Below are 19,154 nucleotides of genomic sequence, written 5' to 3' on the forward strand. Positions count from 1 at the left end.
ACTGCCCAATAACTGCCTGAATCGATTCGTCTTGGGGTCCCATAAGTCCCTATTGAAATTTATAATATTTAGTAAAGCACATCAAAAAGTTGTGCTTAAAAAACTGCTGCATAAGCATTTCACAATTTGCAAAACGGGTGGTTTTTGAATGAAAACCTGCCATCCCGATCAGACGGTAATAACTAAATTCATGCCATTTCAATAACAAATACTGTTAAAATAACAGAAATTGTTATGGGTTCTTCTTGAAAAATCCATTTTTGCATAAGGGTTAAATAACAGTTTATGTTATCATAACAAAATTTGTTATTGGTCTGATATTAATTGAAAGCCAAAACAACTTTGGAATAACATTTTTTGTTATGAAAGAATACCGACAACTGTTATTGGGATGATCGGATTAGTTGTTAAAATATCAAAAAATAATAACAAAGATTTGTTTGAAGAATAACTTAAAATGTTATTTCTCTGTTATTACAATAACAATCCAATAACAAAAAAATCATAACGACGAATAACAAATTTTGTTATTGATAACATAAAATGTTATTGGCCTAGTTTTTTTTAAATATCAAAAAATGTTATTCCCAAGTTATTTCCGTCTGCTCGGGATATTATATATTTTCAGAAAGTTCTGAAAGGTCCTTTCTTGTGGATTAGGAGTTTTCCAGATCTGACTTAACTATCTTAAATTACAAGCAGTTGAAAAAAATGTATGAATTGACATAACCGCAACCTTTTTCCCAACAGGTTTTTAAAATTAGTTTTTGTTTACTAAAATTCGATTACTCTATAAATGAGACCAAATTGCAACTAAAGGTGGATAAAGTAATATTTAAAAAATGATATATCATAAGGCGGTAGTCATTTGAAATGTTCACAGAAATTGTTTTTTTTAAATACACATTTTCATATCGTTCATATCGTTGCATAGTTCTCGTATGGAAAATTTTGTAATTTTTGTGTTTTATGGAAACAATTCTGGAGTTTTTTTTTGAAAAGGTCCAATAAAACAAATTTTACAGTTTTTGCTTTTTGGGTGTTTTTGAAACCACCTTGAAAACCGCCTTGTTTTTGAAACCGCCGCAAAAACTGAAAATTTGGTTTATTGGACCTTTTAAAAAAAACTCCAGAATTCTTCTTTAGTTTTAAAGTTTCAAAAAAAAAATAACAAGAATTGACCCTTTGAGGATTCCGAAAATTAAATAACAAAATGCATTCTTTCAATATTTCATAACCGCAATTTGACTGCCATCAAGAATTTGAAAATTCTAAATAATTTTAGAGCAGTTTAGGGGTCATACTTAAAAGTACTTTTTCTCAATCGGTGGATAAATAAAAATTACAAAAAACAAATTTAAAAAAAAAAAACTGCTTTTCTCATAAAAATTACCACACAAAATTGATTTTTGTATTTGATTTGTCAATTTTTTGAAGATTTTCCAGTGAGAATTCGCAAATTGGAGGGAAATACTATAGTATTTATTAAAGAAACCTCGAGAGAAACCGCGTGTGATCGCGGCGATCGTTCCGAAATTGCTCACAAATACCAAACTGCAGAAAGAATCAAGACAGAGGGTCTTATTTATGTTTTATTTCTCTACTCGCTCTCGGGAATGTTGGCTCTCCTTTTGGGATGGTATTGGCAGTGTTATCTCTCGCACGCGAACAAAACATACCAAGCAGACGTTACGCCACTTGGCATAAAAACGTGCCTTTTTTATCGGAGTTTATGCTTGGGCGGTCGATGTTAGGGTGGATGTTTTGACGAAAAACTTGTCTTTAGCCTTAGCATTTGCTATTTGGTTTCAGAATGCTGGAAAATAGAGTACAAAAAATACCTATGAAATTTCTTAATTCAAGCAAAATAATGTTAAAAGCGTAAATACGAGAAAGACGATAAATATTTATAGCATTTTTGAAACATGTAACATTGAAAAAATAGTAGTAAAAATAGTTTTGTCAGTTTTTCCTTCATTCAAGATACACTCAACCCCCGGTGGTTGGTCACTTTTTCGTTTGACACTTTTTTAGTTTGTACCCCGTTGGTTGGTCAAAGTCAAACTAAAAAGTGACGAACTGTCACTTTTTACACGGCGCTCACGCACACTATCAAAACAAACGTTTGGTAGTGTGTGTGAACTCCGTGTAGAAGGGGTGTCAAACTAAAAAGTGACCCCGTTCGTTTGACAACAGTTGGTGTCAAACCATCGGGGTTTGAGTGTACCGCTCTCTTCGTTTGCTCGCTGTGTGAGTGTTGCCTCTTTCAATGTAGGTAAATTTATGTTTTTATTTTGCTCCCAAAGAGCGAAACACGAGCAACAGCGACGGCGCGTTCCGTGATCGAAGTTTTTTTTTTCCACCGTTCATTACCGCGTAACGCCTGCCAGGGAAAAGTTGAACAATTTTCCACAGCAAGACGAGACATTTGCCAAGGGAAAAACCAGCTGTCAGCATTTGTAGAGTAGTGTTCGGTTGGAGTGCAAGTGTTAGTTTTTTTTAGTTCCTTCTAGAAGTGCATTTCATTTCTTCCGGTGCGCGTGGCACTGCCTCTTCCGGCGTAAAGTTACTACGCAATACGCAAACAAAGTTTTTTGCTTGTTTTCTTCTCGAGTTGTTTGTGTTTTTCTTATGTTCTGTTGCTGAAAAAGGTAAACAAAATTCCAGCAGAGCTCGAACGAGAGACATGTGAGTATACATTGAATGGAAACCCCTCCCTTCCTCCTTCCCTAAAATTCATTCATCAACGGTTCACGGTGCAAAGAATGGCGAACAAAATAAAGATAACAACAAAAATAAACACGTCTTACATGCGAATGATACCCCAAAAGAAGAGACCGGAATAACCTTGGCCACGAATGCGCGCCTGTGTGTCTGTGTTATTATGCTTAAACTTAATCACCATCATCATTGAGGAGTGTTGTTATTCAGGGCAGAAACAAAAACGCGAATCGATTCATTCACACGAGCACCGCTTCCGGTGGTCAACTCTCCGCCCAAGAATGCCACATGGCAACTGGTTTAAGGGTGTGTGCGAGAGCGCGGTGCATCGAACTGCACATTCCTGAATGGAACTTTAAGCACAGTTGAAAGTTTGGTTTAAAAAAAGGTAATGTTTGTAAGCTGAACTGAATTATACGTAAGCATAATGCAAATTTTCACTTTTTTTGCCGTGCCTTCTAGATAGAACGAGATACAGTATGTTACATTGCCGCTGGTTGTTGGTTGGTTACGTTGGATGATTCATCAGTTCAGTTGGTTAGTTAGTCTTCGTGGTATGCGACCGAGTGCGACCTTGAAAGTGTTCTACAGGTCATGGGAAGGGGGGTTGCTCGAGAACTTTGTTTTTATCGACCAACTGATTGAATGTAGCAGAGATTTGTTTGCTCTCTTGTTTGGTGTTTTGTCTGAACTATCAAAGTGTTCCTCTTTTTGTGCTGAGATATTAAGGTTAATTCACGGAGCGACTATAAAGCAAACCCAACAATCAATGGGTTGGTTTGTTAAAAAGTTATAAAATATGTGGCATAGTTACTGACTTTTTAGTTAACTATCACATTTATGATAATCCCAACAAGTTATAGGTCAGGCCGAAAATTATGCCATCGATTGTTGGGTTTGTTTTAAAATGATAAATTTATGGTAACTTGCCTTACTTGTACTAAGAAGTATTCATATCACAAAAGTTTACTTTTTATGGTTACATACCTTACTTAGCATAAGTTATACTTTTTGGTTCAATTTTCACAAAAAAAATGTTTTCGGTGATTTGAATCAATACTATCAAAAAAATATATATATATATATTCAATGTGTCAAAAATTTCTTCATGGGTAATTCTCCGCCGCCTCACACAGCAATTGCTCCGACCCCTCTTTGATTTGCGTGAAACTTTGTCCTAAGGGGTAACTGAAAAAGTTGGTCGTCGTTGATCATGGCCTTTCATGGTCACCCGCGACAGACACGGACCGCGAAACAAAGAAAAACGCAAAAAGTAACTTTTTCAAAACTTTTTTTTTTCGTGAATTCACGATAACTCGTGAAGTTTATAAGCGAACCCCTTATGTTTATATATATATTTCTTTTGTTACTGTCTGCTCAACAACTTTGTAGAACAAAAAATAACCCTGCAAAATTAGAATAAACACGAAATTTTAAAATTAAAAATTTTGTTCTAAATAAAAAAATGACCCTTCTGGGTTGATGTAGATTCGAAAAGTACATTCAATTTCCCTCAAAATGACATGTTCCAAAATGTTTTCCAGTCAAGTAACGGAAAACGGAAGAGTTTTTAAAACTTTTTTAGTGATTTTTCGATGAAAAATAAGTTTTTTCGGAATTTTGAGAACGCCATCAAATCGGGCGTCCAATTTAACGCAAAAGTCACTTTGACACCAAATTTCTATCTCATCACCGATTCAGGCTGCAAATTATTTTAAAACACCCCTTTTTTCGCATGTTCAAAAATGAAACTTGTATCACCCCTCCGTCACAATATATAAAAAAATGGACCTCGGATTCGTGATCAGGGACAAATGTTACCTCTTGGCAGGGATGTAATAATCGCAAAAAAATCATTTTCGCTTGCGAACTTTTTTCACCCGCGAAAAAGAGAGGAGGCAAATCACGCAAAAGAAAATCGCTCCCAAACTTCTCCAAAAAACCAATCTGTGGATGATTTTTTGTGATTTTCCTTGTTAGCATCACTTAAAATTATTTATTCCGCTTTGTTTACACTCATTGCCCAACTACAAAAAGTGACAGTTCATTTTTCGACCTGTGACGTTACACATGCAAGTGTAGTAGTGAAAAAGATGTTCCGCCGAATAATAGGCAATCAAACGTCAAAATTACCCCCCACTAGAGGGCGCTCAAACTTGGGGTGATGTTTTCATTATAACCTACAGCGAGTAAATTGGTTTGAAATTTGAAATTGTTTTATTTTATCATAAAATCGACATTAAAAGCAAAATATACCATTTTCAGGTAAGAAATAAATAGCTTAATTGATATAAAAGAAAATATTTGTGTGATGGTCGATTTAACCTGTTCATTTTCTGATTCAAAATAAGGGAATATTTTAATCAACCAAAACATAACTAATCAATTGAGAATGTAGATTATTCAAGTGGACAATTATTTTTTAAAGTCACTTCTACCATAAAAGCAAAGATCTGCTTGAAAAATGATAATTGGATTGATTTTCAAAATTAGCAATCTAACCTCATTCTCGCGTTTTCAATCCGGATCACAGAATTTTCAATGAAAAAGGCAACTTAGCGAAAAATCAAAAAGTCAGTCGATAGAACTTTTTATTTCTTACCTCCTGTTAACTTTATTTTATTCCAAAAGATCAATTTTCTTTTAAAAAATCTTAGAATAGTTTTCACTCCCCTTTGCACTTATCGCGCAAAACCGTAAACGTAACCTTGCACCAAAGTTCTCCTACTTGAATGTAGGTGGCAAATAGACTTTTTAGCTTTGGTTTTGGGGGCCTATCAAGATGATGAGATTTTTAGATTCCTTTTACCGATCTTTCGTGCGCGAGAGAGGAGAGCCATGCTCCTTTTGGATTTTTTCTCTTGATGAACGTCCAAAGATTTTCTTTTGATGATGATTATTCCATCGCTGCCTCTTGGGACAAAGTTTCACGCAAATCGAAGAGGGGTCATCGGGGCAACTTTTTCCGATTTCGTGTGAGTTGGTAGAGAATTACCATCATACAAAAAGGTATGGAATTGTTTTTTTTTAACGGATGGTAAAAAATTATGAAGAAGACGAATTTAAAATGATTGCTAGCAAGGTTATTAGATAGGCTAAACACTAGTTAAAAGGTTCTGAAGATTTGGTGAACCTGAAGTTTGATGAACCCTTGGATGAACCTTATTTGGTAAACTTAAAATATTAAATCAAAATGAGCAGAAATTGTATTTTTACAAGTTACTTACTTTTGCCCTTGTTCCCCTGATAAATCTCTAAATGATGATTATTTTCAATTTAAAACGTAACCAAATCGTATATCAAGTAAAGCAGCATCGTGTTACTGTATTTTTTTGCCTAGTATAGTAAACAAGAGACTAGTCGTATTAACAAACTGGTGAAGTGCAAAGATCACGCACTCAAGAATCAGCTCTGAGAGTCTCCGTCGCGTCCCGGCGCAAAACGCCGGCAATATTGCCCTACCTGTGGCTCAAGCAGGCAAAAAAGTGGGAATTTCCAAAAGGAAGGTTGAGGCCTCAACTGATGGCCAAAAACCGGGGATTTCCAAAAGGAAGGTGCTTTTGGAAGTGACATCGAACAGCAAAAAGACGAAAAAGAGCGACGGTACTGTACCGATGGATGAGGAGGAGGAGAACTCTTCGTCGCACGAGGAGCAGCTATTGAAGAACAACAAGTTCGCTGGACTGCCTGACGAGGACCAGGTAGCGGAAGCAAAGGAGAATGAAGTGAAACAGCGAAAGGAGAAACTGCCTCCTTTTTATGTGAGGCAATCAGCAGCAACGATCGACTTTCGAGCGGGGCTGGTTGAACTCATCAAGTCTGGGAAAGTCCTAGGCAACATTCGTCTGTGTCAGGACGGATTTAAGGTGCTGGTGCAATCCAGGCAGCACTATCAACTGGTCAAGGACTACTTGACCGAAAACGAGGCGGAGTACTTTACCCATGATGTCGTCATGGATAAGCCGTACAAAATCGTCGTCAGAGGTCTGTACGACATGCCAGTGGAGGAATTAGCTGCCGAGCTAAAAGTTTTGAAACTGGATGTGTTGGCCGTGCACAAAATGAGCCGACGCAACAAAGACATCAAGTACCGTGACCAGCTCTACCTGCTGCATTTGGCTAAGGGATCGACGACGCTTCCTGAGCTGAAGGCAATTCGAGCGGTTTTCAACATTATCGTGTCGTGGGAGCGATACCGACCAGTGCACCGTGACGTCACACAATGCTTCAACTGCCTGGGCTTCGGGCACGGAGGTAAGAACTGCCACCTGAAGCATCGTTGCGCCAAATGTGGTACCGATGCGCACATCACATCCCAGTGCATCCAAGATTCGCTGGTGAAGTGCCTCAACTGCAACGGTGAGCACTCGTCAACCGACCGAAAGTGCCCCAAGAGAGCTGAGTTCGTGAAAATTCGGCAGCAAGCATCGACGAAGAATCAGCCTCAGCGTCGTAGAACTCCTCCAGCCCTGGTGGAGCAAAATTTCCCACCTCTTCAACCGCGACGCCAGGTCCCGAACTTGGCACCGTTGCCGTTGGATCCCAGGAAGAGAGCTGAGATAAATCATCCTCGGCCGGGTTCCAGCCAGGAGCCAAGACCGCAACCACCGGGCTTCAGCCAGGAGCCAAGACCAACCCAAGAACCAACAGTTGAGGAAAATGGTAATGATCTTTACACCTCAACCGAACTCCTCAATATTTTCAAACAGATGTCCGCTGCACTGCGTGGATGCAAAACCAAGACCCAGCAGATTGAAGTGCTGACCTCGTTCGTCATCCAGTATGGATCGTAGGTCCCTCAAGCTGCTGAATTGGAACGCTTGCTCCATTAGGAGGAAGAATTTAGAGCTGGTGGATTTTCTTCGCGAGAAGGAGATCGACGTAGCTGCCACCACGGAAACTCATCTGAAGCCCGGTGAAAAAGTTTATCTGCAAAACTACAAGATCGCGACGCAGCTCGACAGGACCACCTCTGGAGGAGGAGGTGTGCTTGTCGCTGTTCATCGTGATCTTAAGCCACGCCGGCTGCCACACTTTAAGCTGGACATCATCGAGGCCGTTGGGGTGGAAATTCCCACTTCGGTTGGCCCAGTACTCTTCATTGCTGCATACTGCCCACGTCAGGTGAATGCCAGAGATGGTTCAGCAGCAAAACTGAAGAGCGATATCCAGAAGCTGACACGGCGGAGCGCAAAGTACATCATCGCTGGTGACCTCAACGCGAAGCATGAAGTTTGGGGCAACAGCAGGAGGAATCGGAACGGAGTGATTCTGCACAACGATCTGCAAAACGGATACTACAACGTTGTGAGTCCGGATCGTCCAACGAGGGTGGCTCGGTCTGGGAATCACTCAATCATCGACTTCTTCATTACCAATATGGCTGAGAACGTGGCTCATCCTGAGGTGTTTGAAGAGTTGAGTTCTGACCACTATCCGGTGGTTGTGGAGGTTGGAGCTTCCGTTAATCCGCAGCGGCAACCAACCCGGAAAGATTACCACAACGTTGACTGGCAGCAGTTTCAGCAAGTGGTAGACGGCAACATCGACTATGATCAACACCCGGAAACTTCTGCCGATATTGATCGTTCGCTGGAGGTGATCCAGCAGGCTATCAACCAAGCAGAGGCTGCCAACGTTCGGGAGGTTCCTGTTAATTTTAAGGTAACTGATATTGACGTAGATACTAAACACTTGATTAGACTTAGGAATGTTTATAGGAGACAATATCAACGGACTGGGGACTATGACAAAAAGATTTCTGTGAACAATTTGAACAAAATCATACAAGACCGACTTGACACTATCAGAAATCAAGAATTTTCAAAACATGTAAGCCAGCTTGGGAATTATTCAAAACCATTTTGGAAACTTTCAAAAGTTCTTAAAAACAAACCAAAGCCTATTCCTCCTCTTATTGTTGAGGATTCTCCTTTGATTACATCTGAGGAAAAGGCAAATGCACTTGGGCTTCATTTTGTTAGTTCTCATAATCTTGGCGCTTCCATGACCAGCCGTAAAGAAACATCAGTTGCCAATAGTATTTTAACAATTAATGACTCTACCTTTGAATTTCCTGCAGATTCCCATGTTTCTGGTGAGGAAGTCAAAGTTGCAGTAAAACAAATGAAAAATATGAAAGCTCCTGGCTTTGATAACATTTTTAATCTGGTGTTGAAAAAACAGAGTGATCAGTTCTTTCAACATCTAGCCAATATTTTCAATAAATGTTTGCAACTTGGTTACTTCCCTACCAATTGGAAGCTGGGCAAAGTCATACCAATTTTGAAGCCTCAAAAAGATCCAACGTCGCCAACAAGTTATCGTCCCATTAGTCTTTTGAGTAGTCTGTCCAAACTCTTTGAGAAGGTCATCTATTCAAGGCTTTTGGATTTTACCAACGATAATAATATAATTTTGAACGAGCAGTTTGGCTTCCGTAAGGGACATAATACTGCTCATCAGCTTACGAGAGTAACTAAAATCATCAAGCAGAACAAGCTTGAGTCTAAATCAACTGCTATGGCTTTGTTGGATGTTGAGAAGGCTTTTGACAATGTTTGGCATGATGGTTTGATACATAAACTGTATTTATACGGTTTTCCAATGTATCTTATCAAAATTATCCAGCACTATCTTTCGGAGAGATCGTTCAAGGTTTTTCTGAATGGGATTGCTTCTGGATTATTCAACATTGATGCGGGGGTTCCCCAAGGAAGTATTCTTGGCCCACTTCTGTACAATATTTTTACATCTGATTTGCCTACTCTTCCTGGTAATGGTGTGTTGTCACTTTTTGCTGATGACACTGCCGTTATTTATAAGGGTAAAATAACCAGATATTTAGTCGGCCGTCTTCAGAAGGGTCTTGACGTTCTTTCCGAATACTTTGGCGACTGGAAAATTCGCATAAATGCAGCCAAAACTCAAACCATCATTTTTCCACTTTCCAAATCGGCCCGATTTGTCCCAAAGGATGATGTTTTGATTAAAATGAATGATGTTTCAATACCCTGGTCAAAGGAAGTTGTATATTTAGGTCTCATACTTGACTCGAAACTATTGTTTCGACAGCATGTAGATAAAATATTGAACAAGTGCAGGATTCTCATCAGGTGTTTGTATCCTTTAATTAACAGAAAATCAAAGTTATCTTTGAAAAATAAGCTAGCAGTTTACAAACAAATAATTTACCCCGTTATTGAGTATGCAGTACCTGTTTGGGAGTGTTGCGCTAGAACTCATAAATTGAAGCTCCAGCGTGTCCAAAACAAGGTACTCAAAATGGTTTTGAATGTTCCTGGCTGGACTAGATCAAGTGAGGTTCATGAATTAGCAGAAGTAAAAATGTTGGATCAGAAGATTCAAGAAAAATGTTTGAAATTCAGGGAAAAATGTGCTATATCTGAATACCCCTTGATTCAAGGATTGGTTTAGTTTATGGTAAGATTAAGTTAGTTTTAGGTTAGGTTATGTTTTCTAAATTTTTTTTTTCCTCATTGTACCTAGTGTTACAAAAATGATAAATCATATACTTTTAAAGTTATGAAAATAAACAGTGTTTAAATCACGAAAAGCAAACTAAAGCTGAAGAGCCACAGCTGACCACTTATTATGTAAACCAAATGTAATTATTATAAGAAAGATTCAATAAAGTATATTTAAATTCAAAAAAAAAAAAAAAAAAAAGCTCTGAGAGTCTTAAATCTTACAGATCCGTACTCTTCAAAGCCAACCCCAGCGAGCTTAAGCATGTCTGCTTCCGAATCCGCCTCTGTATCGCAGTTTTACGACATTTAATCTTGCGAGGGACGCTCACGAGAGTTTATGAACACCTACTACCTACCAGCAGCTGGCTGTCTGGTTCAACTCCTTAGGTGTCGTGTGTGATGATAAGAGACGTCTCGCGATGATTACACACTAGGATGTAACAAAAATGACTTTTTGGCGGGCATTCAGGGGTTTGTTTCGGTGGGCATACTGAGCCCAACTGGCCACTGGCACTGCAGCGTTTTTTTCAGCAACTGTAGGCGTAGGCGAGATTGTTGCGCTCGGTACAGACCTTCGGCCCAAGACGCCATTTAATTTTGATGCAACCGATTTTTCCGAGTTAAATCCCAATTAAATTCAAATAAAAAGCGTCAGCTCCTGTTACATCCAATCAAGATCATATTATCGATTTGAGCTCAGTATGCCCACCTAAACAAACCCCTGAATGCCCGCCAGAAAGCCATTTTTGTTACACTCTATAACACACGCGAGACACTTACACGCGGAGCACTTGTATGTAGGTCAGGATTTAAGTGTGAACGGACTCTGAGTCAATCAGGGACTGGTGAAGATTCAGTGATGATTGTGATGCACCCAAGTAGGGTTTGCAATAAGATGTACTGCATTATTTTTAACGATACTTAGTTAACAACTTTGGAGATTGGTTTGTACAGAAGATTTGTTCCAGCACAATTTTTGCACGACATGTTTCTTTGAGTGTACAAAACAGGCAACTGACGTGCGTTGCTTGATTAACTCTGGGGACCAAAACTCTGATAATTCAAGCAACTATGCAAATCTTTGTCTTTGATTATCTAGCGCAGAAGATCGCGTGGGAACCAATTTGTAATAAAACAACACTTTAATCAACACTCGGGAACCCGCTGAATACTGCAACGTAAACAAATTCTGGAATGCTACATTTCACGCGCAATAACAATACAACAACGGTTGCTAAATGTTGGAAAACACAGTCTAGTGCGATTAATCATCCAACTCCAGCACTAGTTGTCTAGTCAACATTTTGCAGCCATAATTTATGCACGTTCAGCGAAACAGTAAACAAATTTTTACCGACCAACAGGAGCATTTCTGCATCGTAAAAGTTCCCACAACTGGAAAAGGAAATTTGATTCTGTTTATGAAAGTCGACTCCGTGCAATGTTTGCAGAAATTTTGTACAACTTTTAATTGGTGACTCATGTCAGTACTGACGTAAGATAATCAAATTAAATCGTGATTGCATACACCTGAAAGTTACAAAAAAGTCTACAAGGATTCCCTCAGCGAAATCCAACAGTTGTTACTTGCTGTTAGTTCGAAACCGGTTTCCCACATGGTGTACCACAACGCTGCCATACTCAATATTGATAAGAGCTTAGCTAGTGCTCCCATTTGATTGATTGTCGATGTTGTGTCGATTGGATGATGTAAGAGCAATTCTGCTCTGTGTGCACCACCTCGTGGAACTGGAATGTGCTGGGTTTGAGATTTGAATTGTTTGCAAAATAGTGTCATTTAAATTGTAGTAAATATTTAGGTACCGAGCAAATCTCCTGCTGTGACAAAAGCTTGGTTAACAAGCAGCTGTGTAAATAAAACAGATTACTTGGTAGAAGGGATGTTGCGGATGCTGCAAGAGAATATATCACAGCTTTCAAGCTTATCACTGGAGAATTGTTGTTTGTACATCCGGAATAAATATCGCTAGGGGAACATCATCTAATTCCAGCGTGCCTCTAATGTTGCCAAATCAGCACTTTGTCGTTCAATTACAGCTCATAAAAAGCGATTTCTACTGATATCGAGTGATAAATAGCTCAATAGGAAGTGAGCAAGCAAGTTTCTATCAATGATTTTCCAAAATAATGTTCAAATAGTGAAAAAAAGGCGTAATATTGAATGTTTGGCCCTTTTGAAATCTTAGTCTTGGTTTAAAAATTTTGAAAATATTTTTTTCGAAAAGATCGGAAAATTTCACGACTGTTTCATATTTTAACATTGAAAATCGGACCATTAGTTGCTGAGATATCGACATTAGAAAATGGTGTGTTGTTTGAATGAGACTTAGAAAACATCAATTTTCCTGTTTTTAAACCTTTGCATGGCAATATCTCAGCAACTAAGGGTCGTATAAACAAAGTTCAAAAATGCAAAATATAGAGAATTTTCTTGGCTTTTCAAAAATATTTTTTTCAAAGGTGGGCAAACATGTGCACTAATTTAAAAAAATGAAAAACTACGACTATTTCCAAAAAAGTCACCTAAACATGAATTTAACTTGAAATCGGTGCACTTTATCAAAATTTCACTAAAGTACTTTTTGATTGCAAATTTTAAATTTTACATCGAAAAATGAAGTTGAAAAATTTTTGCGACCAATTTTTCGATTTTTTGAAAATATCAGTACTGGTTCAAAAATTCTTAACTCACTCAAAGATTTTTTGCACAACCTGGAAATTTCTGAAAAGTTGGCATTTAATGTCCTCTAAAACACATTCAAAAAATAAAAAAATTAAAAATAGTGTTTTTTTTGCAAATCAAGTTTTATTGAAAAAAAGTTAAATAAAACATCACCAAAAATGTTTTTACCGTGTATCATTTTTTTCAGTGTAGTTCATATCCATACCTATAACTTTGCCAAAGACACCAACTCGATCAAAAAATTCCTTCAAAAGATACAGATTTTTAAATTTTTATACATCATTTTTGTATGGCCAGCTGCCAAATTTGTATGGAAAATTATATGGACAAACTAATGATGCAAGATGGCTTCTTTGGACATACCGAAGGCACCAAAAAAGTTTCAGTCGGATTTAAAAATACAAAAAAAAAATCGAAGGATCGAAATCTGAGAGAACTGCTCTTATTTATCCTTAAGCCGATGCAAATACACTGAAACCCCGGTGGTTAGTCACTTTTTCGTTTGACACTTTTTTAGTTTGTACCCCGATGGTTTGACAAAGTCAGACTAAAAAGTGACGAACTGTCACATTTTACACGCTCACGCACACTATCAAAACAAACGTGTGGTATAGTTTGTGTGAACTTCGTGTAAAAGGGGTGTCATACTAAAAAGTGACCCCGTTCGTAATAGTAATAATAGTTGGTGTCAAACCATCGGGGTTTGAGTGTATGTTTCAAATATTTGTACCACGACCTCGGCCAGAGCAAACATAAAATAATTGAAATTACAAGCCAAAATTTCAACATTTCAATGAAAAAAGAAAAACATTACACATGTCAGTTGATATGCAATCATTTGTTTATAAAAGGTAAGATTTGATGAAATAAAAAAATCCGGGAATGTTCATCGAAAATTTAACAAAATTCAATAGATTTTTGAGTTAACTCAAACATGCCAAAATGATTGCAAACGCAGGGGAATACATTTAAAATTGATATAAAAAAATATGTTCTAATGGTGTAAAATCGTCCAATGAATCCGAAAATGCATTCCGTTTTCTAATACAACCCGATTGTCATTGAGAATTTATGATTCTTAAATAATATCAAAATAATACCATATTCATCAACTCTGAAAACATTTCAAAATTTTATGAAAACTTCTTCTTTGAGTATTTTGAACACTTCTCTATCAAGGTCAGTTACCGTAAATAATTTGAAAATTAAATAAATTTTGAATATTTGTAAACAAAATAAAACTTCAAAAAACAGTACAATTAAGTAAGAAAATCTCAGCCTGTTTACATTTTTTATGCTAATTTATCCTTTATTTTTTTCGTTTTGTAAGATAATGGTCCTCCCAAAAGCACCCTCACCCACGGTAGAAGCCCCTTTTAATCTGTTCTACATACACAAGAGTTGTGTAAACGCCACCGACGACAACGACAACAACAGCAACGACCAGAAGAGGCAGATTGTAACCGCCATCGCCACTGCTGGGTTGGTTGTTGTTATTATAGGCAGTCGATTCTGGCGAGTCTGGCTCAGTCTCTCGAACGAACCTAGCCGGGGACCAGGCAGTCCTCGTTGTTTGGTTTCGTGACTTGGTAGATTTAACGCGCAGTGTGTTGAGTTCTGTTTGTCCTGTCGGCGTTGGAAGTTTTGAACCCGCATTGCCAGCAAAAGTGTTTCATTTGTAGGCAACTTTTGTGCAACCGTTGATGGATATAGCCCAACAAGTTTAACAATGTGATCAACCTGTAACAAAATACCATTGCTATCGATTCGTTGCAGATTCCAGCTACTATGAGAAGTCGTTGAAGTGCGCGAAACTGTGAAGCCGTCAGTGTGGTAACGCAGTCCTGCAACCAACACTAGATACACTAGCAAACGCTTGTGCAACAACAACTGCAACCTCTGAAGAACCTCAAAATGGCCAAGTACAGTGTGGTGTTTGTGCGCCACGGCGAAAGTGAATGGAACAAGATGAATCTCTTCTGCGGCTGGCACGACGTTGGGCTGAGCGAGGAAGGTAAGTCCTCCGACGGAGATTTGCAGCATGGACGTTATCGGTGGTTTTTATCACGAAAAAGATACGGCAAGACGGTGTTGAGCTTGAAGACAAGTGTGAGCAGTGTATTAGCGGCTGTTAGCGCTGAAACCGGCTTGGTTGATTTAATTTTGGGATGATCAGCGGCAACAGAGTCGCGATATCAAGTCTGGTGGCGGTTTATTTTGGTGGACTATTTTTAACTATTTTGTTTTGGTTCTTTGAGCTCCCCATGCTTTGACGATTGGATGGTGTCAACGACAGATTGACCTTCCGGTTTGTGCCCTATACTAGGATGAAGGCGTCGATTTACCGATGCAATTTGGATTGAGTTTCTTGGTGTTTTGATGATTTTCAAAATTATTTAAAGAATAAAAACAAGTAAGAACAGTTGAGTGATTTACCAAATAGTTAAACGGTCTTTGTTGATGTGAGATTAATTAAATAATTTACGTCTTTTTGATTTGATCTTAGCTACAATCCACGATCCTAGTAATATCGACTCAGAGTGCTTTTAAACAATGTTTGGTTTTATACGATTTTTGAAACTGTATTGATACATGAGGATATTTGACTGGTAGGAAACAAACTGAGGAATATTTAAAAAATGATATACTTTATATGCTAACTTCAAAAAATGTCTCCTTTTTAAATTAAGAATAAAGCGGTTGTAAAAATTAAAAAAAAACCTCATCTACCCTTCACATTATGTGATAACTTGAAGCGTCCATTGTTTTCTTTATCACTTTACTTAGGTATTTATAGCATTCGTTAATAGTCCATGTTGAACGTTGTAATGTTGTTGTTGTTAGTTTAAAGAGTTTGTTGTTGAGTTTAAAGAGTTTCAATCTTTTCATTTGAAAACTTGTTCAATTTATATTAATGGATGAAAACATTCTTTAATCATTGATTTTCATAAAAGTTCATGAAATTCCACGAAAATGTCTAAATTTTAAGAATTTCACGCTGTCCACGAAATCGTGAAAATTCACTAACCTTATCTATTTGTGAAGGGAGCAGCGTTTCCCAAGCATGTTCCTGCATACTGAAATTGCATTTCATGAATTACGTATACGATCTTGAATATTGTAGTTCCCTCATCTAACTAAATCTATCTTCATTTCCAGGAGAATGGGACGCGCTGGAGATATCGGCCGCCTCGCTGAAGCGCGAAAACATCACCTTCGATGTGGCCTTCACGTCGTGCCTCCGGCGGGCCAACCAAACGCTGGACGTGATCCGGCGCGAGCTGAATCTCGGCCACATCCCGGTGCACCAGCTGTGGCGGCTGAACGAGCGCCACTACGGCGCCCTGACCGGGTTCAACAAGCGCCAGATGGCGGACATTTACGGCGAAACGCAGGTGCAGGTGTGGCGCCGCAGCTTCAACGTTCCGCCACCGGCGATCGAGCCGAACAACCCGTACTACGGTGCCATCCGGAACAACCCCAAGTTTCGACACATTGCCGAGAAGGACTTCCCGCTCACGGAAACGCTCGAGACTACGATGCAGCGGGTCGTGCCCGAGTGGACCGATACGATCATTCCGGAGGTGCGCGCCGGCAAGAAGGTGCTGGTGGTGGCCCATGGAACGAGCCTTCGGGGACTGGTCAAGCATATTCAAGGTACGATGGAATTCGAAATGCTAGAGGAAGTGCTTTTTCTTAGCCAGTAACGAGACAAACTGGAACTCTGCATTTTTGCTTGAACATTTCTAAATGGTGGTGGAATTAACGAGTATTCTCTTTTTCTTCTCTTTGTATCTCTTTCTTAAATGGGTAAACAAATACGTCTCGACGATCGACTTCCACAAACCTATTTGCTAACCTCCAGATATTTCAGATGCCGACATTATGAAGTTCAATCTGCCCAACAGTATTCCGTTCATCTTCGACTTTGACGAGAACATGAAGATGGTCGGCGGCATCCGGTTTCTCGCGAACGAGGACACCGTCATCAAGGCGATGGAGAAGGTCGCCTCGATTGGCAAGTAGACGCTGGTAAAATCAAAACTGAGTAGGAACTCTACCTCATTTTACACGGGCGTAGGAAAGCGATGATGGAGTGATTGTTTTAGCTTCTGTTTTGATAGGTTAGGAACGATGCACGATGGTTGATTCGGAGGACGGTAGTTCCAGTTTAATTCTGGAGATTTTTTGGATAGGTCCAATAAACCAAATTTTCAGTTTTTTGCTTTTTGGGTGTTTGACTCAAGGCGGTTTCAAAAACACCCAAAAATCAAAAACTGGAAATTTGGTTTAATGGACCTTTTTTTTTAAAAAAACTACAGAATTCTTTCATACAATACTTTACCTTACGTCAAGCATGCTTTTTGTTCGTGATGAATCTGTCGAAATGGATTGCGAGTTGAGGATAAGATTCTGAGTAACCGCCAGCCCGAGATAATATGAAAGAGGTTATGTTTATTCTAGCCGGTGCATCGTACTTGTTTTTATCCTATGTTTGTTGAAATTTTTATCTCAGATTATCGCTTATACTGATATACAAAAGCTGGCAGAAAACTAGGCACCAGTTAGTTGTGTAAGTTATCTTTGTTTATTGATAGATATAAGTAAGGCTATTATGAGTAATATTTATTCTAACCCTCTTTGGCTAGAGCAGACTGAGCAAGGTAAATAAAATAAATTAGGAATTTGCATCTGCCCAAGGTAATTTTGCATTTGGTTTACGAGCTTGAAAGAAATCCATTTACTCTAGATAAACGCCAATGGTATGAGTCGAAATTTTTGCACTTATTCTCCATACAAAATTCTGTATTGTACAGTATGTAAAAAAAGTATTTACACCCCTTGAGCACTATGCACATTGTGTGATGAAACATGTAAAGAATTTAAAGTTTGACAGGAACCTAGTACTACGTTTTGTTCAGAAACTCATGCCAAACATTTTGCTACACACAGCTCATGAAAAGATGATTTCTATAAAAATTTATATAACAAATACTATTACGAAAATAAAAAAGGTGCAAAAAAAGTTTGTACACCTTTCGAAAAATTAACATAAATAATGTTATTTGTTGACAAATCACCATAAATCCAGTCTCCCAACTCCAAATAGGCATCCTTGACTGATTAAAAAAATGATTTGGATTGAATATAAAGTTTACTTACTACTTAGTATAAAAGTTTATATAACTCTGGAAATTCTATATAAAATTTATCTTTACTTAATTTTGCAAACTTTTAATTCAACTAAATGTCAATATATTACCATAGAATTGCTAAATAAACATTTTGGAGTGGGTATAACACCGTTTTGGGGGTATTTGTATCGATAGAATAGATTTTTCGTTGGAATTTCGTACCAACCCGGAATTACGTCGTCGGAAAATCCGCCGGCATTCGAACCGGTCCATAATTCTTAAGTCAACCTATGTGGCATCGGAAAGGGCATAAAATTTCCGATCTTTTGATACCCATACATCTAGGTTTTCTATAAAACCCACGTTTTTAAATACCTGGGCAAAAAGTAAGTTTGATCCACGAGAACAAAAATTACGAAATTCCATACATTTTTGGCAGATTGCTCAAACAAAACCATAACAACGTTTTTACCTAGGTATTTAAAATCGTGGGTTTTATAGAAAACCTAGATGTATGGGTATCAAAAGATCGGAAATTTTATGCCCTTTCCGATGCCACATAAGTTGACTTAAGAATTGTGGACCGGTTCGGATGCCGGCGGATTTTCCGACGACGTAATTCCGGGTTGGTACGAAATTCCAACGAAAAATCTATTCTATCGATACAAATACCCCCAAAACGGTGTTATACCCACTCCAAAATGTTTATTTAGCAATTATATGGTAATATATTGACATTTAGTTGGATTAAAAGTTTGCAAAATTAAGTTTAGATAAGTTTTATATAGAATTTCCAGAGTTATATAAACTTTTATACTAAGTTGTTAGTAAACATTATATTCAATCCAAATTATTTTATAAATCAGTCAAGGATGCCTATTTGAAGTTGGGAGACTGGATTTATGGTGATTTGTCAACAAATAACATTATTTATGTTAATTTTTCGAAAGGTGTACAAACTTTTTTTGCACCTTTTTTAGTTTCGTAATAGTATTTGTTATATAACTTTTTATAGAAATCATCTTTTCATGAGCTTTTTGTAGCAAAATGTCTGGCATGAGTTTCTGAACAAAACGTAGTACTAGGTTTCTGTCAACATTAAAT

At 38.0% G+C, this 19,154-nt stretch overlaps 1 protein-coding gene across 3 annotated transcripts; it reads left to right on the forward strand.

The window, feature by feature from the left end:
- Positions 1-2,378: 2,378 nt before the first annotated feature.
- On the forward strand, positions 2,379-17,620 carry LOC120416509 (2,3-bisphosphoglycerate-dependent phosphoglycerate mutase). Of its 3 annotated transcripts, none has more exons than XM_039578235.2 (4): positions 2,379-2,688; positions 14,692-14,929; positions 16,075-16,572; positions 16,781-17,620. In XM_039578235.2, exons 2-4 carry the CDS (start codon positions 14,830-14,832, stop codon positions 16,939-16,941), a joined length of 759 nt encoding a protein of 252 aa, XP_039434169.1. In that variant the 5' UTR covers positions 2,379-2,688; positions 14,692-14,829; the 3' UTR covers positions 16,942-17,620. The 3 variants fall into 3 exon arrangements, with proteins under 3 accessions (XP_039434169.1, XP_039434176.1, XP_039434164.1); XM_039578242.1 differs by lacking the exon at positions 2,379-2,688 and adding an exon at positions 14,385-14,593 and having other exon boundaries at positions 16,790-17,620; XM_039578230.2 differs by lacking the exon at positions 2,379-2,688 and adding an exon at positions 14,388-14,593.
- The last annotated feature ends 1,534 nt before the right edge of the window (positions 17,621-19,154 follow it).

This window comes from Culex pipiens, chromosome 1 (genome assembly GCF_016801865.2).
Source record: "Culex pipiens pallens isolate TS chromosome 1, TS_CPP_V2, whole genome shotgun sequence".
NCBI classification, from domain to species: domain Eukaryota; kingdom Metazoa; phylum Arthropoda; class Insecta; order Diptera; family Culicidae; genus Culex; species Culex pipiens.